Here is a 17551-nt window from a genome sequence, read left to right as displayed (position 1 = left end):
CAAGCAGTGTTTCCTTAGTCAGAAAGAAGCAGAGGAAGAAGAGAAGAGTAAGTACTTTTCACCACAGTACTTACCATGTATAAGATTGTTTCCAGATGAAACCAAGGTGTCCCAGAGGCACACATTTCTGAGGGAGAAAAAACCAATATCATTATGGCCTACTGCTAAGTCATTCATGGGGTGAGGTGACTCCAAAAGTGTTCACATTTTATTTCAGTCCAGAAGGCAGAACTGAACACTCTGTAGTCACTGGAGAGCATTTGCAAAGAAGAGTTTTAATTATTTTCTTTGCTCTTTTATGCTTCTTAGTGGAACTATACCTTCTACCCTTAAAATGTGTACTGATCAAAGGTTGTGTCAAATAATTATAGATTTTATTCTTTTCAGAGAAAAAGAATTAACCTGCTTTGCTGAACAGATTTCTAACTCCAGCAACAGCATCATGTTAAAGTAGCTGCTTTTGGAATAAAACTTGAAAAAAACTGGTTAACTATTGACCACTCCTCACACAAACTAAACTTGGAAACAAGCAACTGAAGAAATGATAGTCAAAGAAATTATCTGGCAAGTTCAAGCTGTAACAAAACTTAGAACAATGAGCTTTAAAATGTTTGTCACACATTAATGCCCAAGAGCTTAGCAAGTTAAGGGAGATGAATAAGTAGTTTTGAAATTCTTCATTGTTTCTTTAAACACACCTGTTATCATTGGATTGTCCCGATGTAGCAACTAGACTTGAAGAGGTTATAAATGCAAAGTCACTTGTGGTTTTACTGTGGCACTGCCAACTCTATTAAAAACAAAACAAACAGAAAAGTGCAATCTTACGAGTTGTTATTTGCATCAAAAGTAGCTACTGTCAGTCTGATCTCAGTGATAGTAAAACACAAAGAGTCTTTGAAACAAAGCTTAAAAGCTGTCAGTTTGAAACTGAGAATGGAACAATGGATTAAAATCCAGTATAAAATGGAAAGATGGTACAATAAGTGCCAAAGAACAAATCTGCCATATTGTGTAAAACAACAGCCTGAGTTTTAAATTAAGCATGGTCTTCATGTTAAGAAGCAGTAAAATGTATTGAAGAGTGTATTTTTACTAAGTTTTGGGGTTATAAAGTCATGGCTCTAATTTTTAATTTAAACAAGGCTAATGTTGAAGGAGTAATTACACTGTAGTTTATGGTTATTGTGCAATTGGTTTTCCAAAGATGTATCACTGAAACTTTGCAGTTGTTTTGAAGAAGTGTGCCAATTAAAAAGCACCAAAATCAAACATGTCTCATGAAAGTCATACACTCTGGGCCTATCTCAAGTTTCAAAGACTTTGCTTTCCTCTACAATAATAATAACAATAAAAAAATTATGATTACTTACCAGGTAGGGCTTAGGATTTGAGGTGGTTTGGTTTACTTGCCAGATACTTAGAAAACCTTCACCATCAGCAACACCACACTGCAAGGAACAAACTGCATGTATTAGCATTACATGGTGGCTACTGGATGCTTCATGATTGTCAAGTCAAAAAAAAAAACAGTTTAGAAGCCAAGTGAGTTCATTTAGAAGCCAAGTGAGTTCAGTGCTGATGTTTAATGATTATTTAATGATTGATGCTCTCCTGCACACTCAGTTCTTTTCTGGAAATTGAGAGTGGAAGCTTATCTTTCAAATCCTAATGTTAGATGCTAAAGCTAACAAAGGCATGAGTACTCCATGACTGTACTTGAAAATACTTAAAAAAGTAAGATGCATGACAGCATGACATAAAAGCATGATAAGAACAATTGTGGAAAGACTGTAGTCATGAATGGTAAAATGACTGAGCTATATTAACCAAAATAAATAACATATCAATATTTTGTATACTCTATGCAGTGTGATCTGTAAGTATTTTACAAAATAATTTTAGAAATATTTAGAATTTTTTTTTATATTTTCTCTTTAGTTGAGTTTCACAAGTACTGCCTGAATGAACTTCATGTGAAGCATAGCAACAATATGTACATCTTAATTTCTGACTTAACATCAATTCCCACATAAAGGTAAGATTGCAATATCTCAAAGCACAATCAAACCACATTTTTAGAATAAGTTTAAATTACATTCTATGCCATGTGAAAATAGCTATGTTGAGATACTTTATATTTCCAGCTATTTCCCCTTTGCTGTTTTCTAGCTATGTACAGTCATGTCCAAACACCTTTAATTCACTTTTTATAGCATATAGCTTTTAACTACAATGAAGTTAAATATTTTGTCAGTAAAAATGCAGACAAGACCTGTTAAAATAATAGAATGGACTACATGAAAAACTGAAGAGGTTGGTATTCCTCCCAATGTTTGTCTTTCTTTATTTCTCCACTCTTTTTTGTGCATCTCATATCCCTCATAGAGTCACTTCTGGCCAAAGCATATATTTTTGTACTCTTTCTGCTCTCCATTCTACTGGAGTACACTTACAGCCTTCAACTCATGAGCTGAATTATCCCTCTCTTCCAGGTTCTTCTAGGTAATGCATTCTGTGAAAACTTTATCTTGGCCAGAATGCAATGTGGGAGGCACTTGAAGACCTGTGCCTATACTGATTGACATCTGGACTTGACAGTCTTGGAAGTCTTTTCCAGCCAGATTCTATTATTGATACAAGTGTGCATCTATAAAATAAGGAATCTCTGTAGTTTTAAAAAAGTCACCATACAGAAACACATTTCTGAAGAGGGAGAACAAATAGTGTGAATATGTGGCAAATAGGATATGGGATAGCAGTATGGAGCTGAGAGAAAAGAAAGGAGAATAAGGGTCAGGGTTTATTTCAAAGCTCCCACATGCAGCCAAAATGCATGACACACTGTTCTAGGGCAACCTAACAGTTCTGCATGGCAGCAGTTAAAACTACTTTAGAGGTCACAGCACAACTAAACATTTCCTTGTGAATGAAAACTCCAACCCCCACCAAAACCCTACATGTTGTACTTACCTTATTTCCCTGGGCATTGAAATACATCCTTGTCACCCTGGCATTCCCAGCCTGCTGGAAGCACACCAGCTGCTGTGGCCTTGTCCACTCAAACATTCGGACACTTCCATCTTGTGCTCCTGTAAGATCTAAGATTAAAAGATGATCATTAATACTACAGTATTTTGTAGAAAATTATTAATTCCATACTAGTGATTCACTTACAATACTGATGGACTGGATGTGAAGCCATTCTCTTGACGTTATTCAGATTTCTTTTAATCAGCTTTATATGAAACAAAGGAAAATTAAAATAATTTTGAAAAAGACATAAACACACTATTCAATTTTGTTTATACTATTATGTGGTGGGTGTCCCCTAGTTAAAAAAACATCTATTATACTAACATTATTTGAATGGTCCTATATTAATGTTCCCATAAGAAAGAAAACCACCCAGATTGTGCCATTATTTTCTATAACACAACAATTCTGTGCCACAGTATATGAGAAAATGCTTAGTTTGGCCTTCTTTTTGGCCTGGCCTTGGTTGCTGTTGTCCTCTAATGTCAATACTGGATTGACAGTATGATGACTTATGCACACAGATGATAAACAGCCCACCCTCCTGAGCTGCACACACAGAAGTACTCACCACACCAGCTCCGGTGCTGGTTTGCCCAGTGCCCAGCCAGGGCATGGATGGAGATGGCTGGATCTGACTCACTCCAAATGATGGTGCAGTTGAAGAAGCCAGTGTTGTGGTAGAACCACGGAAGTCAACGTCATCAGAACTGTAAAAGAACAGTTCTGCTTTAGACAAATGCTTCTTTGCTCCTAATGACCTTTGCTTATTTGTCAAGAGCCTAATGGCAGTGGGTAGAGGAAGCAACAATAATGAGACTATAAATTGATAATTCCTGCACTTAGGCGGTACAAATTCCTTCCACGTGCCCCAAATCTACCCATGTTTAATCTCAAAAGATGATCCCACTATAAGAACATAAGCTCCCTTGAGAAGAATATTGCTGGGCTGCTCCTGACCTGTGTGTGCAGTGTGCAGGGAGCTGGTACAGAGGAGTGCTCACTGCAGCTGATGCATTCACAGTCCTCAACACAGGAAGGGAGGGGACAGGAACAACCAGCATCAGCTGCCACAGCTGCCCTCCACACTGCACTGATGCAAGGGAGCTGCAGGGTGTCCAAGGTAGCACTTCCTTTATTTTCTTATGCACCACATGGGATTTTACTTCACTGTGCAGTGCAGGCTTGCCTAAAGACAGTAATCATTCTCTTGCCTTCCCATACTTGCAAAACAACCTGAAACCTACTGAAGAACAGTAATTAATGTTGTTTGTATGCTCTGTTTGTGCTTACACAGGTAATATAGATGCAGCCTCACAGAAAATCAATACTCTTATTAATATAACCACAAAGAAACAATCCTACCTTTTAGACTCTCTGTCATATTCTTCCCCAATCCATATAAATGACTGAGCAGCCAGTAGAGCTGAAATATCAAGTTCTTGAACATCATGTGTAGATGCCAAAACAATTTCATTGCTGTTTGCCTATGCAGCACAAACACAAAATTTATACTAACTATAATTAAGATATTTTATTACATTTCTAGTAGTATTTGAGACTTACCTTGTTAACAGCAAATGCCATTATCATATCTGATTCTTTGTGAATGATTTTTGCTTTTCCTCCAGGGTATCCAAGATCTGCTTCAACCTACAAAACATTTATAAAAAACTTCAATTAGCGTGAAAATCCATTTTGTAGTGGTACATTCAAGAGTGCAAAAATCTATAAAAATAAAATTCATGCAAGAAAAGTTCAGTGGCCTTAGCATTGTTTCAGTAGCTAAACTTTAGACTTCTCATACTCTTTGGTGTTCTAGAAGCCAAAAGTGATATTTGAGTGTGAGAAACACGAAGTTGTGTGTGCAACACTATTTACAAGGTGTTCACTCATCCCAATTATCAGGACATCTGAAGTTAGTTCATGGATTAAAAGCCTGTCACACAGACTACACAGAACATACAGCTTCTGTTAGTCACATTAGGGAAAAAAAAGCCAGTTCCACAGAACTTTTAAGAATGTGCTAGAGGTTTGGGAGAAGGGATACTACCTTGTTTTTGTGATCTTCTGCTACGCAGTTTTGTTTGACCTGCTCCACACGATCTTCTACAGACTACATAACATCACACAGTCACAAACACAAAACACATGCACAAACAAATATAAAAAAAGAATGAAACATTCCAAACTAGATTTTAAAGGCCACTCTGTCAGTAAATGATGACAAATGTATTTTTAATTATTTATAAAAGGCACAGAAACTAAGACAGGAATCTAAACAAACTCACTTAAAATGTAATGCCTCCTAGATGAACACAAAATGTATGATATACTAAATAAATGGAGGAGTAATACACACACAAACTCCATACTTACAGGAATTCTAAAAGATTTTAAATAATATACTTATTTCCCATGGTATTTATGTGTTGGCTTAAATTTTCAGTTAGAACATAGCAGTTGTAACTGGCACAATTTGTAAAGCCCCATATTATATATCACTATATAATATTACTTTTATATGTATATATTACTCATGCATATATACATATACACAAATGAATAGCACATTTAAATTTGTTTTTCAGTATGACACACACACAAAAAAAAAGAATATTCAAATTTCTTTGCTTATTACTGTTACTGCAAATGTTCTGTTTATTAGGATAGTCATAAAAGTGACATATGTCATGCTTAAAAATATTTGGTTCAGTTGATATCCCAATCAACAACGTGACAGTTACATTGATTTTGAAAAAAATCCAAACATTGTTAAATGAGAGAAACTGAAATGTCAATGAAAAATGGGAAGGCAAATTAAATACTGAAGAGACCAAGGAACAGTTATACTTGAGCTTTGTTTTTTTAAAAAAAATACATCTTTTGTTTACCTCACTCTGCTTTCTTTTCTTTGTGAATATATATCTTATGAAAGTCTCTTGAAGAAGTTCTTGCTTCACAAGAAAATGCCAGAGCCTTTTTGCTGGAAGAGCTGAGTAATCCTTTGATCTGGATAAAGCAGAAGAAGGAAAGAAAGTATCCTGAGCTGGAGGGGACCCATGAGGATCATTGAAGTCTAACTCAAGTCTAATAATTCTACTGTGTTCCTGAGAGTGTTGACCAAACACCTCTGGAACTTTGTTGGTGGTGCTGTGCCCCCTTCCCCAGGGAGTCTGTGCCCCCTTCCCCAGGGAGTCTGTTCTCCACCTTCTGGGTGAAGAACCTTTTTCTAATTACACACCTAAAGCCCCCTGACCCAGCTTCAGGCCATTCCCTTGTGTCCTGTCACTGTCACCAGAGAACAGAGATCAGAGCCTGCCCCTCCTCTTCCCCTTCCAAGGGAGCTGAACCTGCAGTGAGGTGTCCCCTCAGTCTCCCCCAGGCTGAACACACCAAGTGTCTTCAGCTGCTCCTCACACGGCTTCACCTCCAGACCCTTCACCATCGTCACTGCCCTCCTTTGGATGCTCTCTAATAGTTTAATATCCTCATTATATTGTGGTACCCAAACCTGCCTCAGCAAGCGAGGCGAGGTTGTCCCAGCCCAGAGCAGAGCGGGACAATCCCCTCCCTGCCCAGCTGAGCCTGATGCTCCTGATGCTCCCCAGGACACACTTGGCCCTCCTGGCTGCCAGGGCACTGCTGAGCCATTTTACACTGTTGACTCAGTTGTAGTTTAATATATTGAGAAAAGCAAGCTATTTTTGAGTCAAAAACACAATTCACTATCTGCATTTACAGACACCTCCAGGCATGACATTGTCTACACACAGGAGAATTAGCCTTAAAAAGACCTTAGTACAACTGTCTTTCTCCTCCTCCAGACATCTGCATGTATTATATAACTCTTCTGTTGCTGGGATAGGGTGAGAGACAACTGCTACTGAAGGAATAGTAAAACAGGTTGAATTAGGTGTTCCCAGCAGCAGCCACTGCCTTCAATTCCTACAACTTCTGCTCTTTCATCATTTTCCTTTCTTGTTGCAGCTATGAAAGGTGCAGCAGAGTAAGTAAAGGCTGCTGCAGCTGCATAAGAATGAGCAGAGGGATGTGGGAAAATGGTTTCTGTAGAATATTGCCTACTAGACCCAAGAGCTAGACAACCTTCGTTTGGCTGTTGAACAAAAAGAGGAAATGCTCTTTAGAATTTCTGTGATCAAAGAACGTGTTTTTGCTAGGAAAAAACACTTACTTGAATGGTGTGTTTTCAGGTTCAATCATTGCTTTATTGCGGAGAATAGCTGGTCCTGCCCCCACACCAAGGTCACTGGGGTAAGTATTGATGTAGTTTGGAGGTGGACCTTCAAACTGGTCCATTCTATCTTGAAGAATCTGTTCCCAGTGTTCTAAATTTTTTATTACAGCAATGCCCAATGGAGATGTTACAGGCAGATCTAAACAGAAATATTAATAAAGTATGGCTCAGAGAAAAAAATAAACTTACAATGAGTATAAATCCCCACAATAACATAACAATTAAAAAAAACTTGAAAGGAAATGTACATGTTGGCAATTGTAATAAATAATGTATTTAATTATTTGAATTTTAAAGTTAGAATTAAAACATGAAATCTGACAGAAAGCCACATATACAGAAAAATTAAATGTAAAGCAGAATTTAGCATACCAGTGAATTCCAGACCCGCGATGGGAAAGAAGTTCTTAATGTTGTGCAGAACTAATTTTACCATTGTCAGATGAAGAAGAGCCCAGCTATATAAAAAGAATAGATTTAGTCATGTTAAAAACAACATTAACATTCTCTACAGAGTATTTTTCTTCTTCAAGCAAATGCACAGGTTATAAAAACAGAAAGGTTCTATTTAACCTGTACCTCATTCAAAAACTACATGCTTGCAGTCTAAATCATTATTTTATAGCTGGCATTGTCATACCTTATGTTGACTGTTAAAAATGAAAATGGGTGTTTCTCAGTTGTTTTCCCCTCCCCAAAAACTGCAAACCACACAACTTTAACTTCCTAATCCCTTTTTTTTCTGGCAAGTAAAAGGGGAACTGTTATTGTGACAAGAATTTGTAATTTCTGTAATCCCACTGCCACAGACAAGTCTGCCCACAGTACTAAAATTGTTTAACTTATGTTGGATGGTGCAGAAGATCCGTGTCTGTTTTTATTTAATTTGGAAACAAAGGTAAGCATATGACATATTCTAAAATAGTGACATTTTCTGCTGACCTGTAAGAATTGGCATCTGTGTGCTCCTGGATCTGCACATCGGAGAGGAAAGCGTCGTCCTCCTCCTCATCACTGTGAATGCTTTCATCAGAATCGTATATAACACCACTGTCTGATAAAGGGAGAAAGGGCTGCAATGCAAAGCAAAAGTCTCTATAAAAACAATACTCTCTTCTCTTCTCTTCTCTGACTTCACTTATGATTCTCATAGAGTTTAAATGGCAGCAATTTAACCTGTAAGTCAATGGCCCTAAAAATATAAGTAATTAGCGAGGGGGAAAAGTGTTAATCACTATTATTGACAAGAGGCATGTTTTGAAAATGAAGTCATAGACTTGTAGGCTCTTTATCTTTTAATATGAGCATAATATTCTGCATCCAACTACTAAGAGTGCTCAAAATTTTCACTTTATTTTTGTCCTTTAAAACCTAATGGAATTTTCAATTACCTTTGCCATAAAATAATCCCACATGCTGAGCTCTGGAGGAATAAACTTTTCTTTATAAGAAGGTCTTTCTGCAGGTACAGGTGGTGGTACATTGCTGTCTTTTACTGGTCTTCCTGGCACCAGCATTCTCATGTTAAACCTACGGCGGTGTTTATCCATTTCTTCTGATGGAAGAGGAGGTGCTAAATTCAGGTAATTAAAAAAGCTGATATTACTATTGCATCTTTAAAATGTACGTATTTTATAACTGAAACAACTAACACCACTGTTATCGGTACTAATTTCTACTGATTTAAAGTCAAAGCCAGCCTAAATAAAGTAAGTGTAATAATAAAAAGTTTCATTTTGATAAATTCAATAACTGTGGCATTTAGGCATTGGATATATTATGAAAAGTACATTTGGCTTTACATTTACATTGTGGATTAAGTTCTTAGGAGAAGTAGCTTTTAAAAAGTTTTTAAGCTGAAAAATTTCTCAAGAAAGAAACTCAGAAACTTTGTTGAGAAATAAAGTAATATGTAAAATATTACTAAACAGTATGCTGCACAATTAGCAGTTACTCAAATATAAACAAAGGAATTCTTAGGGTAGTGATGAAAATTTGAACAGAAAGATAGGCTTTTTGACAACTGAAGTCTACTTAAAAGTGTTATGATTTAAAATGCCTTAATAGTAACCAAAATATTAATGTAGAATTTTTTTTTCAAGGTGTTATTGGCCAGGCAACATTGAAGGTCACACTTACTTTATTACAAGGGAGCTAGGTACTTAAAAACTATTCTGTTTGTCTAAAAAGCCACTACCAACACTCATCTACACTGCAAGTCTTTACAAACCTTCGTTAACATCCTCTGAAACATCAGAAACTGTAGCAGCTTGAAGGTTAAAGGAAAACAGAATACATCTCAAATAAAAACAACTTACAGAAGTTATTAATACTATCACTTTATGAAAATAACTGCCCTAAATGCGTTTAACTTATTCCATAGGACAAATACCTTTTGTGCATACTTGTAATGATGCAATGCCTTATTACTGTTTGGTTTTAAATTCTGGAGAGGGAATGTCTAATTTTTGCGTAAGTTTGAAGCCTATTGGTGATTTTAAAGTCTGTGTGATGTGATTTTCAGTACTGCTGAATTTTATCACAAATGGTTGTATCTGTCTTTGTCTTCAGAGTCTGAATTCAATCTCCAGTTTTGCTTTTCATGCAGCATATTAACACTTGCTCATCAGTCTTTGTAAAAAACCTGAGTTTAGTTGGAGTTTACATATGCATGAGCTGTTTTTCTGCCAGATGAAGTTGGTATTTCTTCTTTGTGGTCTCGTGCTAGGTGAAATCCTACCTTGCAATAGAAACTGATTTCAGAAATACTGTTCCTTAGTTACTGCAGCCATTAAATAACAATACTCATCCATACAAAAACCCATAGGTATTAACACTGATTTATATCAGCTGGGTTTTTTTTCCCCTAAAAATAATGTCTGAAAGTCCTGAAAAATGTTATAAGTAAGCACCTAATATTACTGTTATTACAATAGTAACTGTACAGTTCTTATGGCAAATTTGAAACGTGCTGGATGCCATACAAAGGACAACTGCAAAGCTATTATTTGTTTCAGCCTTTTTAGTTAATGTAACTGTTTTCTTGAGAGTAGTTTCTTAAATTCTGCTTTGGTCTTTAAAAGGAAAGAAGGCTCTCCTCCTAGGTCAGTGAGAGGTATAAAGTGCACCCCGTTTAGACAGCAGTGTACCTGGGATGTTTTCGGACTGCCTGCGGGGTTTGACGAGCAGCTTGACGCCCCCTCCAAAGACAGCAGCCCACATGCGGCTGTTGAGCGGGTGCGCCGCCAGCCGGAACAGCTCGTTACACGAGTTGGTGGCCAGGGCATGGATCAGCAGGCTCAGGTACACGGCCACAACAGCTTCACACAGCAGGATGTTCAACTTTGGCTGGTCTTCATCCTGAGCTGAGCTTAAGAGGTTGATAAGTGAACTAACACCTGCAAAGAGGAAAAATTCTGGGATTAAATGAGTAGGACAAATGGACAAAAAGAAGGCGTTTTACTCTACACGTTATGGTAAACACTAGTAGGCACATGACGCTTTTATTCAGATGAAGCATACTATTAACAGTTTTCTTAAAATCATAAGATCAAAATTTCAAAAAGCCTTCTTGGGTGTGGGACTTTTGCACTGCACTTCTCTGCAAATACTATGGGAAGTTTAGTGTGCCTATGAAATTCCTGCACCATTTCAACAGTTTATGCATCAGAATCAGCTGCTTTGATGGCTATACCAGTACAGCACACATGTAGGACAGTACTGTGGAGGCAACAGAGGCAGCCTTGCTAGGGGGTTATGCAGACTGGAGGAAATAATTTTGGGGCGGCAAATCGTCTTTAAGTTTATCCTAAAGATCATGGTTTCTTCAAGCAAGATGTTTGCCATATAAAAAGTTTATTTTTATTTGATTTGATACGTGAAAAAGTGACAGGCTGTTACTATTTTGAGAACTAAGATAGAAACATTTGTCATTGATTTCCCACTATTTCATCCCTCATACAGGACAGTGAAATAATTCTGGTACATGGAGCTCATCCAGAGGAGGTAAAAGTAACCTTATGTTAGTCTCACCAGGCCACTGAGCAGGAGATGAGTTTGGAGTTGCGTGCTCTTCAATGCTTTCTGTCCTCAGTCTGCGTCGATCACTCAAAAGCAGGCCTTGATAAACCATCCCAGTGAACTGATTTGCTTCTGTTTGACTGCTACATACAAATAAATTTTTTTTCTGATGAGAAAGTGAGTGTCTCAAGTGAGAGTGACATCATATTTTCCTCCTGTTTATTGAAAACCCTGAATGGTTGGTGTTATTTTATCTGTGTGAAATTGATTTGGCATATCAAAGTTAGCAACATTTAATGTGTACAAGTATCTTTACCCATGCACAAACATTTAATCCCTTTTAAAGTCACATGCAGGAAGAATTTTCATTCAGGATGCACAAAGTACACTGCAAATGTAGGACTGTATGAAAACTTCCCTCTTTACCTGTAGCTGTGGCTGTCACATAGTGCTTGATAAATGGATGCAGAAAGTGAAGCTGCTAAAGAATGAAGTGTGTACACCTAAAATAAAGAGAACCAATAAGCTACATGTTTTATATAAAAGTATAGAGTAAATGATATAAGAATATGAGTAAAATACATTTCTTTCTAGCAGCTATTGAAAATGTGTTCTGCGGGACTGTTCTAGTTTTAAACCAAGTGCAAGAAATAGTAACTGAATGTTACTTTAAGTTTACAGTGCAGTGCTTAGAAAATCACAACTGTTTGTTTAAGACAATTTGATGGCAGTCAACACCTTCTAATATTATGTCAATACAATTAACTTGATTCTAATACAGAACAGCCACAGTAAATGAGCATACTGAAGCAGTGTTTAAGCATGTCCTGTTATGACAATGAATTTGATGGAATGGTTCCTGGAAGCTGTACTATATAACACTGCAGTTCAATGTAGGCATAGCTACTCAATATACATAAAATACAAAGTTTGTGTAGTCATGATATAATACTTTTATCTGAAATCTCTTTTTTTTTTACCTCAGTTATGTGCTTATAAATTCCATTAGTCTCCAGGAGTAAGAAAATAACTGGTTCTGCCTCACAATGCAACAAAAACAGTCCAGTTCTTAAAAAGAGGAAATGCAAGGATTTATTGGAAAGTTCAATGAAATCTGCAGTGTGAAGAAAATGGTACTGTCCCACTGTTAAAAAAGTAAACTTTCCTAAACTCACCCTGTGCACATTCCTGTTTTTCCTACTAAAATCTTTCCATTTCATCAAACATTAGGCCTTAGATTAAAGCTATGAATTACCTTGACATCTTCAATATTAGGATGTGGTGGTGATTTCATCTGCACAATAGTGTAAAGTATATCATGGATGTGGTTGTTTAAGTACAGCACAGGATTAGCTATCACAGTTTTTGTGGATGCTATGCTTGCAGAAAGCAGTGGTAATGTTGTGGGTAGTGGAAGTGGAGACTGAAGTTGCTTTACAGTAGTTTCCTGTTTAAAAGAAAAGATTGTATTTAAAATCATTGCTTTGAAAAAAAAATTAAAATAGAGATGATTTTGCATCTTCAATATATTTCCCAGGTTATTTATCCTCTTCCACTGCTGTCTACTCAGTATAGACAAGATTTTACTGTCAAAAGCAAGTTATTATTGACTATAATAACAAGGTGTTATTAGGAAGTGTGAAGACTGTCTGCTAAGAAACACTAACTAAAAATGTATTTGCAGTAGCAAAAGTTGATACAATAGTCACTGGTCTAAGTTTAGTAACAAAGTCAAATTTGTACTTATCTGAGTTTCTCAAGGGGAAACAAACAGAACTTAAAAAAATTCTTGAATGTGAATTCTAAGCCAAGTACCACCAAAACAGCTGTCTGTTGCCCCTGAAATAGGAGAAATCTAGGACTAGAGCCTGTTGAAAGACTTCCCAGTATCAGATTATCTGCTGCAGCTCAGTGTAGTAATTAACATTTGCTGTAAAATACCTCTTTTTTTATGAAATGTAGAAAATGCCATAACAGAGTAAAGAGAGTAGTACCCTGTCTGACTTTGTACTATTTGCTGAGCCTTGAAGCCAAGACCCCTTGTAGCTCCTTTGCATGATTTGCAGAGGTCTGGGAATGAGATTTTTTTATTTTATGTGAATTTAATTTATTCTATAGGTACTTAGAAACTGTGACCAAAATTATGTCATAGTAACACATACAATGCTGCATCTACAATATAAAACAGCAACATTTATATTCCATAATCATAAGTAGCCTGATCTTCAGTGTCACATAGCAGATTCTTCAGAACCAAATAATCCGCATCAGGAAAAGCGGTACACTTAAACAGCAAGTTCTTTCTCCAAGAACATTAATGTTATCATGACCATTAGACTTTCAGAACATTAGCAGCATCTATTTAGGCACACATTCATGCACTTGACATAACTGACAGTCTAGAACTGTTCACATTCATCAAAAGAAATCAGTCAAATTTACTTTACCTGCTGTGACTCCTGCAGCAAGAACTTCAGCTCCATCCTTACAGAAGCTAAACCTCCACCCTGTGCCCCATGAAGACTACAATAACTGAGAAAAACTCTGAGAAGAGCTTGGTTCTTCTGCAGCCACCACTTCCGTCTCTCAGCGTGCTCTCGCTTTGCCTGCAACCTCCGTCTTTCGATCTGGTGCCGTTCGTACGAGCCAATGTCTGGCTTATCCATAATATCTTCGGGGTCAAGCAGATCCCCGTTTACTTTGGTATATGTTTTACAATAGTCTTTGTCCCCTGCATCGTGGTTGCATATTTCATGCATAGCAGCAATCTCTTTTTCCAGCCAGTTGTACAGCTGAAATCTGAGCTTTCCTCCATCCACTTCATAACCTGTAGCCAAAGTCCTCAGTTCAGTCATAAGGATTTTCAAACAGGCTCTGAACTTCAATTGCTCAGCAATAACATCAACCTCAGTGTCTCCTGCCTCAGCAACCTCCCCATGTGGTGTTTGAGCCACGCTGGTGTCTGACGTCCTCTCATCTTCACTCTTAGAATCGGACTTTTTCATCATTATCCCAACATCCTTGTCTTCTTCATCTGACCCATTTTTGTCTTCACCCCAATCAAGAGTAAGGGGCTCATCATCAAATTTTACTGCTGGTTGACTCCAGTCAAATTGTGCTGCAGATTCAACAGTGCTCTCCAAAGCAAAGGAAGCTGAAATGGGTTTTGACCAGTCTATATCACCACTTCCAGCACCATCCTGTAGGGCTTTGGAATCTGAAACATCAGCCTGGATTGAAGGACTGGATGAATCTTTTTCTCCAGCTACAGTAGACTTTTTTCTTATTTTTGGAATTTTGGAAAGGACTTCAAGAGCTAGTACAGGGCAGCCCACTTTAAAATGAGCATTCGCAGTAGTGAAGAATAATTTTCTTTCTATAAGATTAATCTTATCAACAAAGCTTTTCTCAGTTTTTAGACCTAAGGTGGCCAGAGTTCCTTCTGGTGAGCTGAAGTATCTCCGGATGAGCAAAGGGTGTGTCCGAAGATAGTTGTAAAAACTGAACACCACAGGATTGCAGGATTTGACAATAACTGAGGAATTAAACAGATATGAATGACATCTACTGAAAATGCCTTTTAGATGGTATTATTCTGTTTTGCAGTTAGTTCCTGCATTATAGATCTATCAAAACACACAAACAAAGACAATTTTGGGTCTAGTTACCAAAATAATATGAAATAATTTCTTATTCCCCACAAAAAGAATAAAGGTATGAGCTGGATGAGCAGAAAGATAGAAATTCTATAATTTGCCTCACAGTTACATTGCACTCAGCTAAGCTAACAGGCAGCTGAGATGATCATCCAGGCAGAGATTTCCCCAAGGAAACTCCTATAGGGAATTATATCTTACAGAGATGGGATAGAAAATCCTGCTACAATATTGCTAATTCCTAGAAGCAAGAATAAGAATTTAAGTCCACTGGAAAAAAGACCAACCATTCATTACTAGAGAAGTATTGTATGGAAGTGTCAAAGACAGCTCTCTTGAGCTTAGCTAACAGGAACTAAGTTTGGTGTTAGAGGGTTGAAAACAACCCTTGGAAAGAAAACAGATATTTATATTGCTTTAAAGCATTTCTCCCACTCTTCTTTTTGGTAATAAGTTTTCCCTATCAGATTAATAATTTTTCCCTTACCTGGGTTTTCATCATCATCTTTGGGTGTTTGTTCCAACAGTGTATCCAGTGCCCGTGTGTAATCTTTCATTATCCAGTATGCAATACTTCTCAGAAATGGATCAGAATGCAACTTAGTACAGCTGAACCCAGTTCCATCCTTCTGGCAACCCAAAATCTTTTCATAGAGAATGGAGGTGTATGTGACAGAGGTCTCAAACTCGGATTCATACAAACGAGCAATGACCATGGCCAACTGGATGTCTTCCATCTTCTCAAGGCACACCTATGATAAGCAGTGGGGAAAAGGCTGTTTTTTGAGGGAAAGAGAGCTCTATAAAATAAAGTGAATAGCAATATATGTTTACTGAACAGATATTTTTTTTCTCCTCATCTGCTCTTTGTAGTATAAATTAACCTACAGGTCAAAAATGTGGTAAGTGATATATATCCATTATATATATGTAAGTAACATTTTCCTCACTTTGGAAAGAGGTGTACTTTTCTCTGTTTTTTATGCATAGCAGTACGTAGCATTAAAAAATTAATATGGCAGAAGATAAAGATGACTATTTTTATTCTATCTAGTAGAATAATTACATCTCCAACTTTCATGTCATTACGTAATTGGTAAGATATTTTTCACACCATCTTGTGCAGAATTAAATACATAATGCAGAAAATAGATTCTCAAGTGAAGACAAACATATTGTAAATAATAGGCAGGTATTTAAAAGGTTTTCTAACTCCCATCCTCTCCTGAGAGATACTGCTTAGCTTATGATCCTTCTCACAGCTCCCACCTCCCTTGTGGCAAGCAGCACCATAACTCCACTGAAAAGGGATCCCAGAACTGCTTCAGAAGAGAAGTCTTGAATTCTTTTTTTTTTACTTCATGTTGTACCAATAGGTCATGCAGAATAGCTGGAGGCTGAACAGAGTGCTACAGCTTAATTGTGTAGTTCGAACAAAGTTTTGCCATAAGGGTCACAGCTGGTACTCCCAAGAGTGCTTCTGCTGAGGAATGGTGTATCTGAACAATTATTCTGGCCTTTAAATCAGCTTCCCAGCTGTTTTTCACAGTACTGTAGAGGTAAATGGTATGTCTGCAGGGCACAAGGGGGGGATCCTATGTGGACATACCATCCCATTTGTGCTGCCACAATCTGTGAAAACTTTGCCAGAGAACAGCTTGTAAGGATGCAGTAACATAGGTCAAATTAGAAACTGAAACTTAATTTCTCAAAAGTGGATACCTCTATAGCATCTTTTAGTGAACCTGCTAGCAAGAAAAATGCAGCTGACTGCTCAAAACGTTGTTTTCCCAACAAAGCAAAAGCATTTTTTAAAGCAGCTTTACGCCATCGGTCTTCATTGAAGTTGTGGCTGAAAAAGGCAGTCATCTTTTCATCATGCTGGGACCTGTATAAAGAAATGCAATGTATAGAGCTATTTATTATGTACCTTAGCATACTATCACTTGAACAACATTACTTGAAATTAAACTCTACTCTTGAACGAGTTCTGCTTTGCATTCCTGGCTCAATTTAGACTTAATCAAATTTCAAGTTAGCAGAACTCACCTAAACAGACCCCACACCACTGCCTTTTTCTTCATAGCAAGGTAAAAAAGTGCAGCATCTAAGGCATCATTGTTCCTCTGGAATGAAGCTTTTGCAACCTGTAGTGAACAAAGCCTACAATTATTGATGAAAATATAAAAGCTGCTTTTAGCTGAATAACCTGTGCTCTGTGTCACAGAGGATGGCCAGGTAGACAGCTCTACAAAGCAGCAAAGTAATTTCTGTGAGAATGTTTTATTCCTATGTAACAGAGCTCTACACTGTAAATGCTTTTAAGAGTCAGAAAAACAGCACTATTGCAGATAGCAACCCCTCTCAAGCACAGTGGGACATTAGGAATGTATAAATAAAAATATTTTATTTGAAATTGTTACAGTAACTCATACTATTAGGTGAAATTCCTCTGGCAATCCATTACTTAAAAATACTTAAGCTAATAACAGTAATTCTTGAATGAACCCCGGGTTTTATACAGGGCTCTCATGTAATTTGATTTGATTTAGAGTACTAGGATAATTGTTTTGCTCCTGGA

At 37.2% G+C, this 17551-nt stretch overlaps 1 protein-coding gene across 4 annotated transcripts in view; it reads right to left on the bottom strand.

Moving 5' to 3' along the window:
- DMXL2 (Dmx like 2) overlaps positions 1-17551 on the bottom strand; it is a 47978-nt gene that overhangs the window by 3261 nt on the left and 27166 nt on the right. Inside the window, exons 21-42 of one of the 4 annotated variants that reach the window (XM_058846672.1) lie at positions 17020-17117; positions 16693-16858; positions 15458-15722; positions 13762-14849; positions 12570-12761; positions 11741-11817; positions 11327-11457; positions 10444-10692; positions 8686-8867; positions 8237-8367; positions 7667-7752; positions 7232-7433; positions 5931-6048; positions 5090-5152; positions 4603-4689; positions 4402-4523; positions 3608-3746; positions 3178-3238; positions 2974-3101; positions 1374-1451; positions 699-790; positions 75-127 (exon numbers count right to left, since the gene is read on the bottom strand). In XM_058846672.1, the coding sequence (XP_058702655.1) occupies positions 75-127; positions 699-790; positions 1374-1451; positions 2974-3101; positions 3178-3238; positions 3608-3746; positions 4402-4523; positions 4603-4689; positions 5090-5152; positions 5931-6048; positions 7232-7433; positions 7667-7752; positions 8237-8367; positions 8686-8867; positions 10444-10692; positions 11327-11457; positions 11741-11817; positions 12570-12761; positions 13762-14849; positions 15458-15722; positions 16693-16858; positions 17020-17117 (3808 nt within the window). The remainder of the gene's footprint in view (positions 1-74; positions 128-698; positions 791-1373; positions 1452-2973; positions 3102-3177; positions 3239-3607; positions 3747-4401; positions 4524-4602; positions 4690-5089; positions 5153-5930; positions 6049-7231; positions 7434-7666; positions 7753-8236; positions 8368-8685; positions 8868-10443; positions 10693-11326; positions 11458-11740; positions 11818-12569; positions 12762-13761; positions 14850-15457; positions 15723-16692; positions 16859-17019; positions 17118-17551) is intronic. The other 3 variants (XM_058846673.1, XM_058846674.1, XM_058846675.1) reach the window with 3 other exon arrangements.

This window comes from Poecile atricapillus, chromosome 11, assembly GCF_030490865.1.
Source record: "Poecile atricapillus isolate bPoeAtr1 chromosome 11, bPoeAtr1.hap1, whole genome shotgun sequence".
Taxonomy (NCBI): Eukaryota; Metazoa; Chordata; class Aves; order Passeriformes; family Paridae; genus Poecile; species Poecile atricapillus.
The sequence above is the reverse complement of the archived record's forward strand: the minus strand, read 5'-3'. Positions and strand labels throughout refer to the sequence as shown.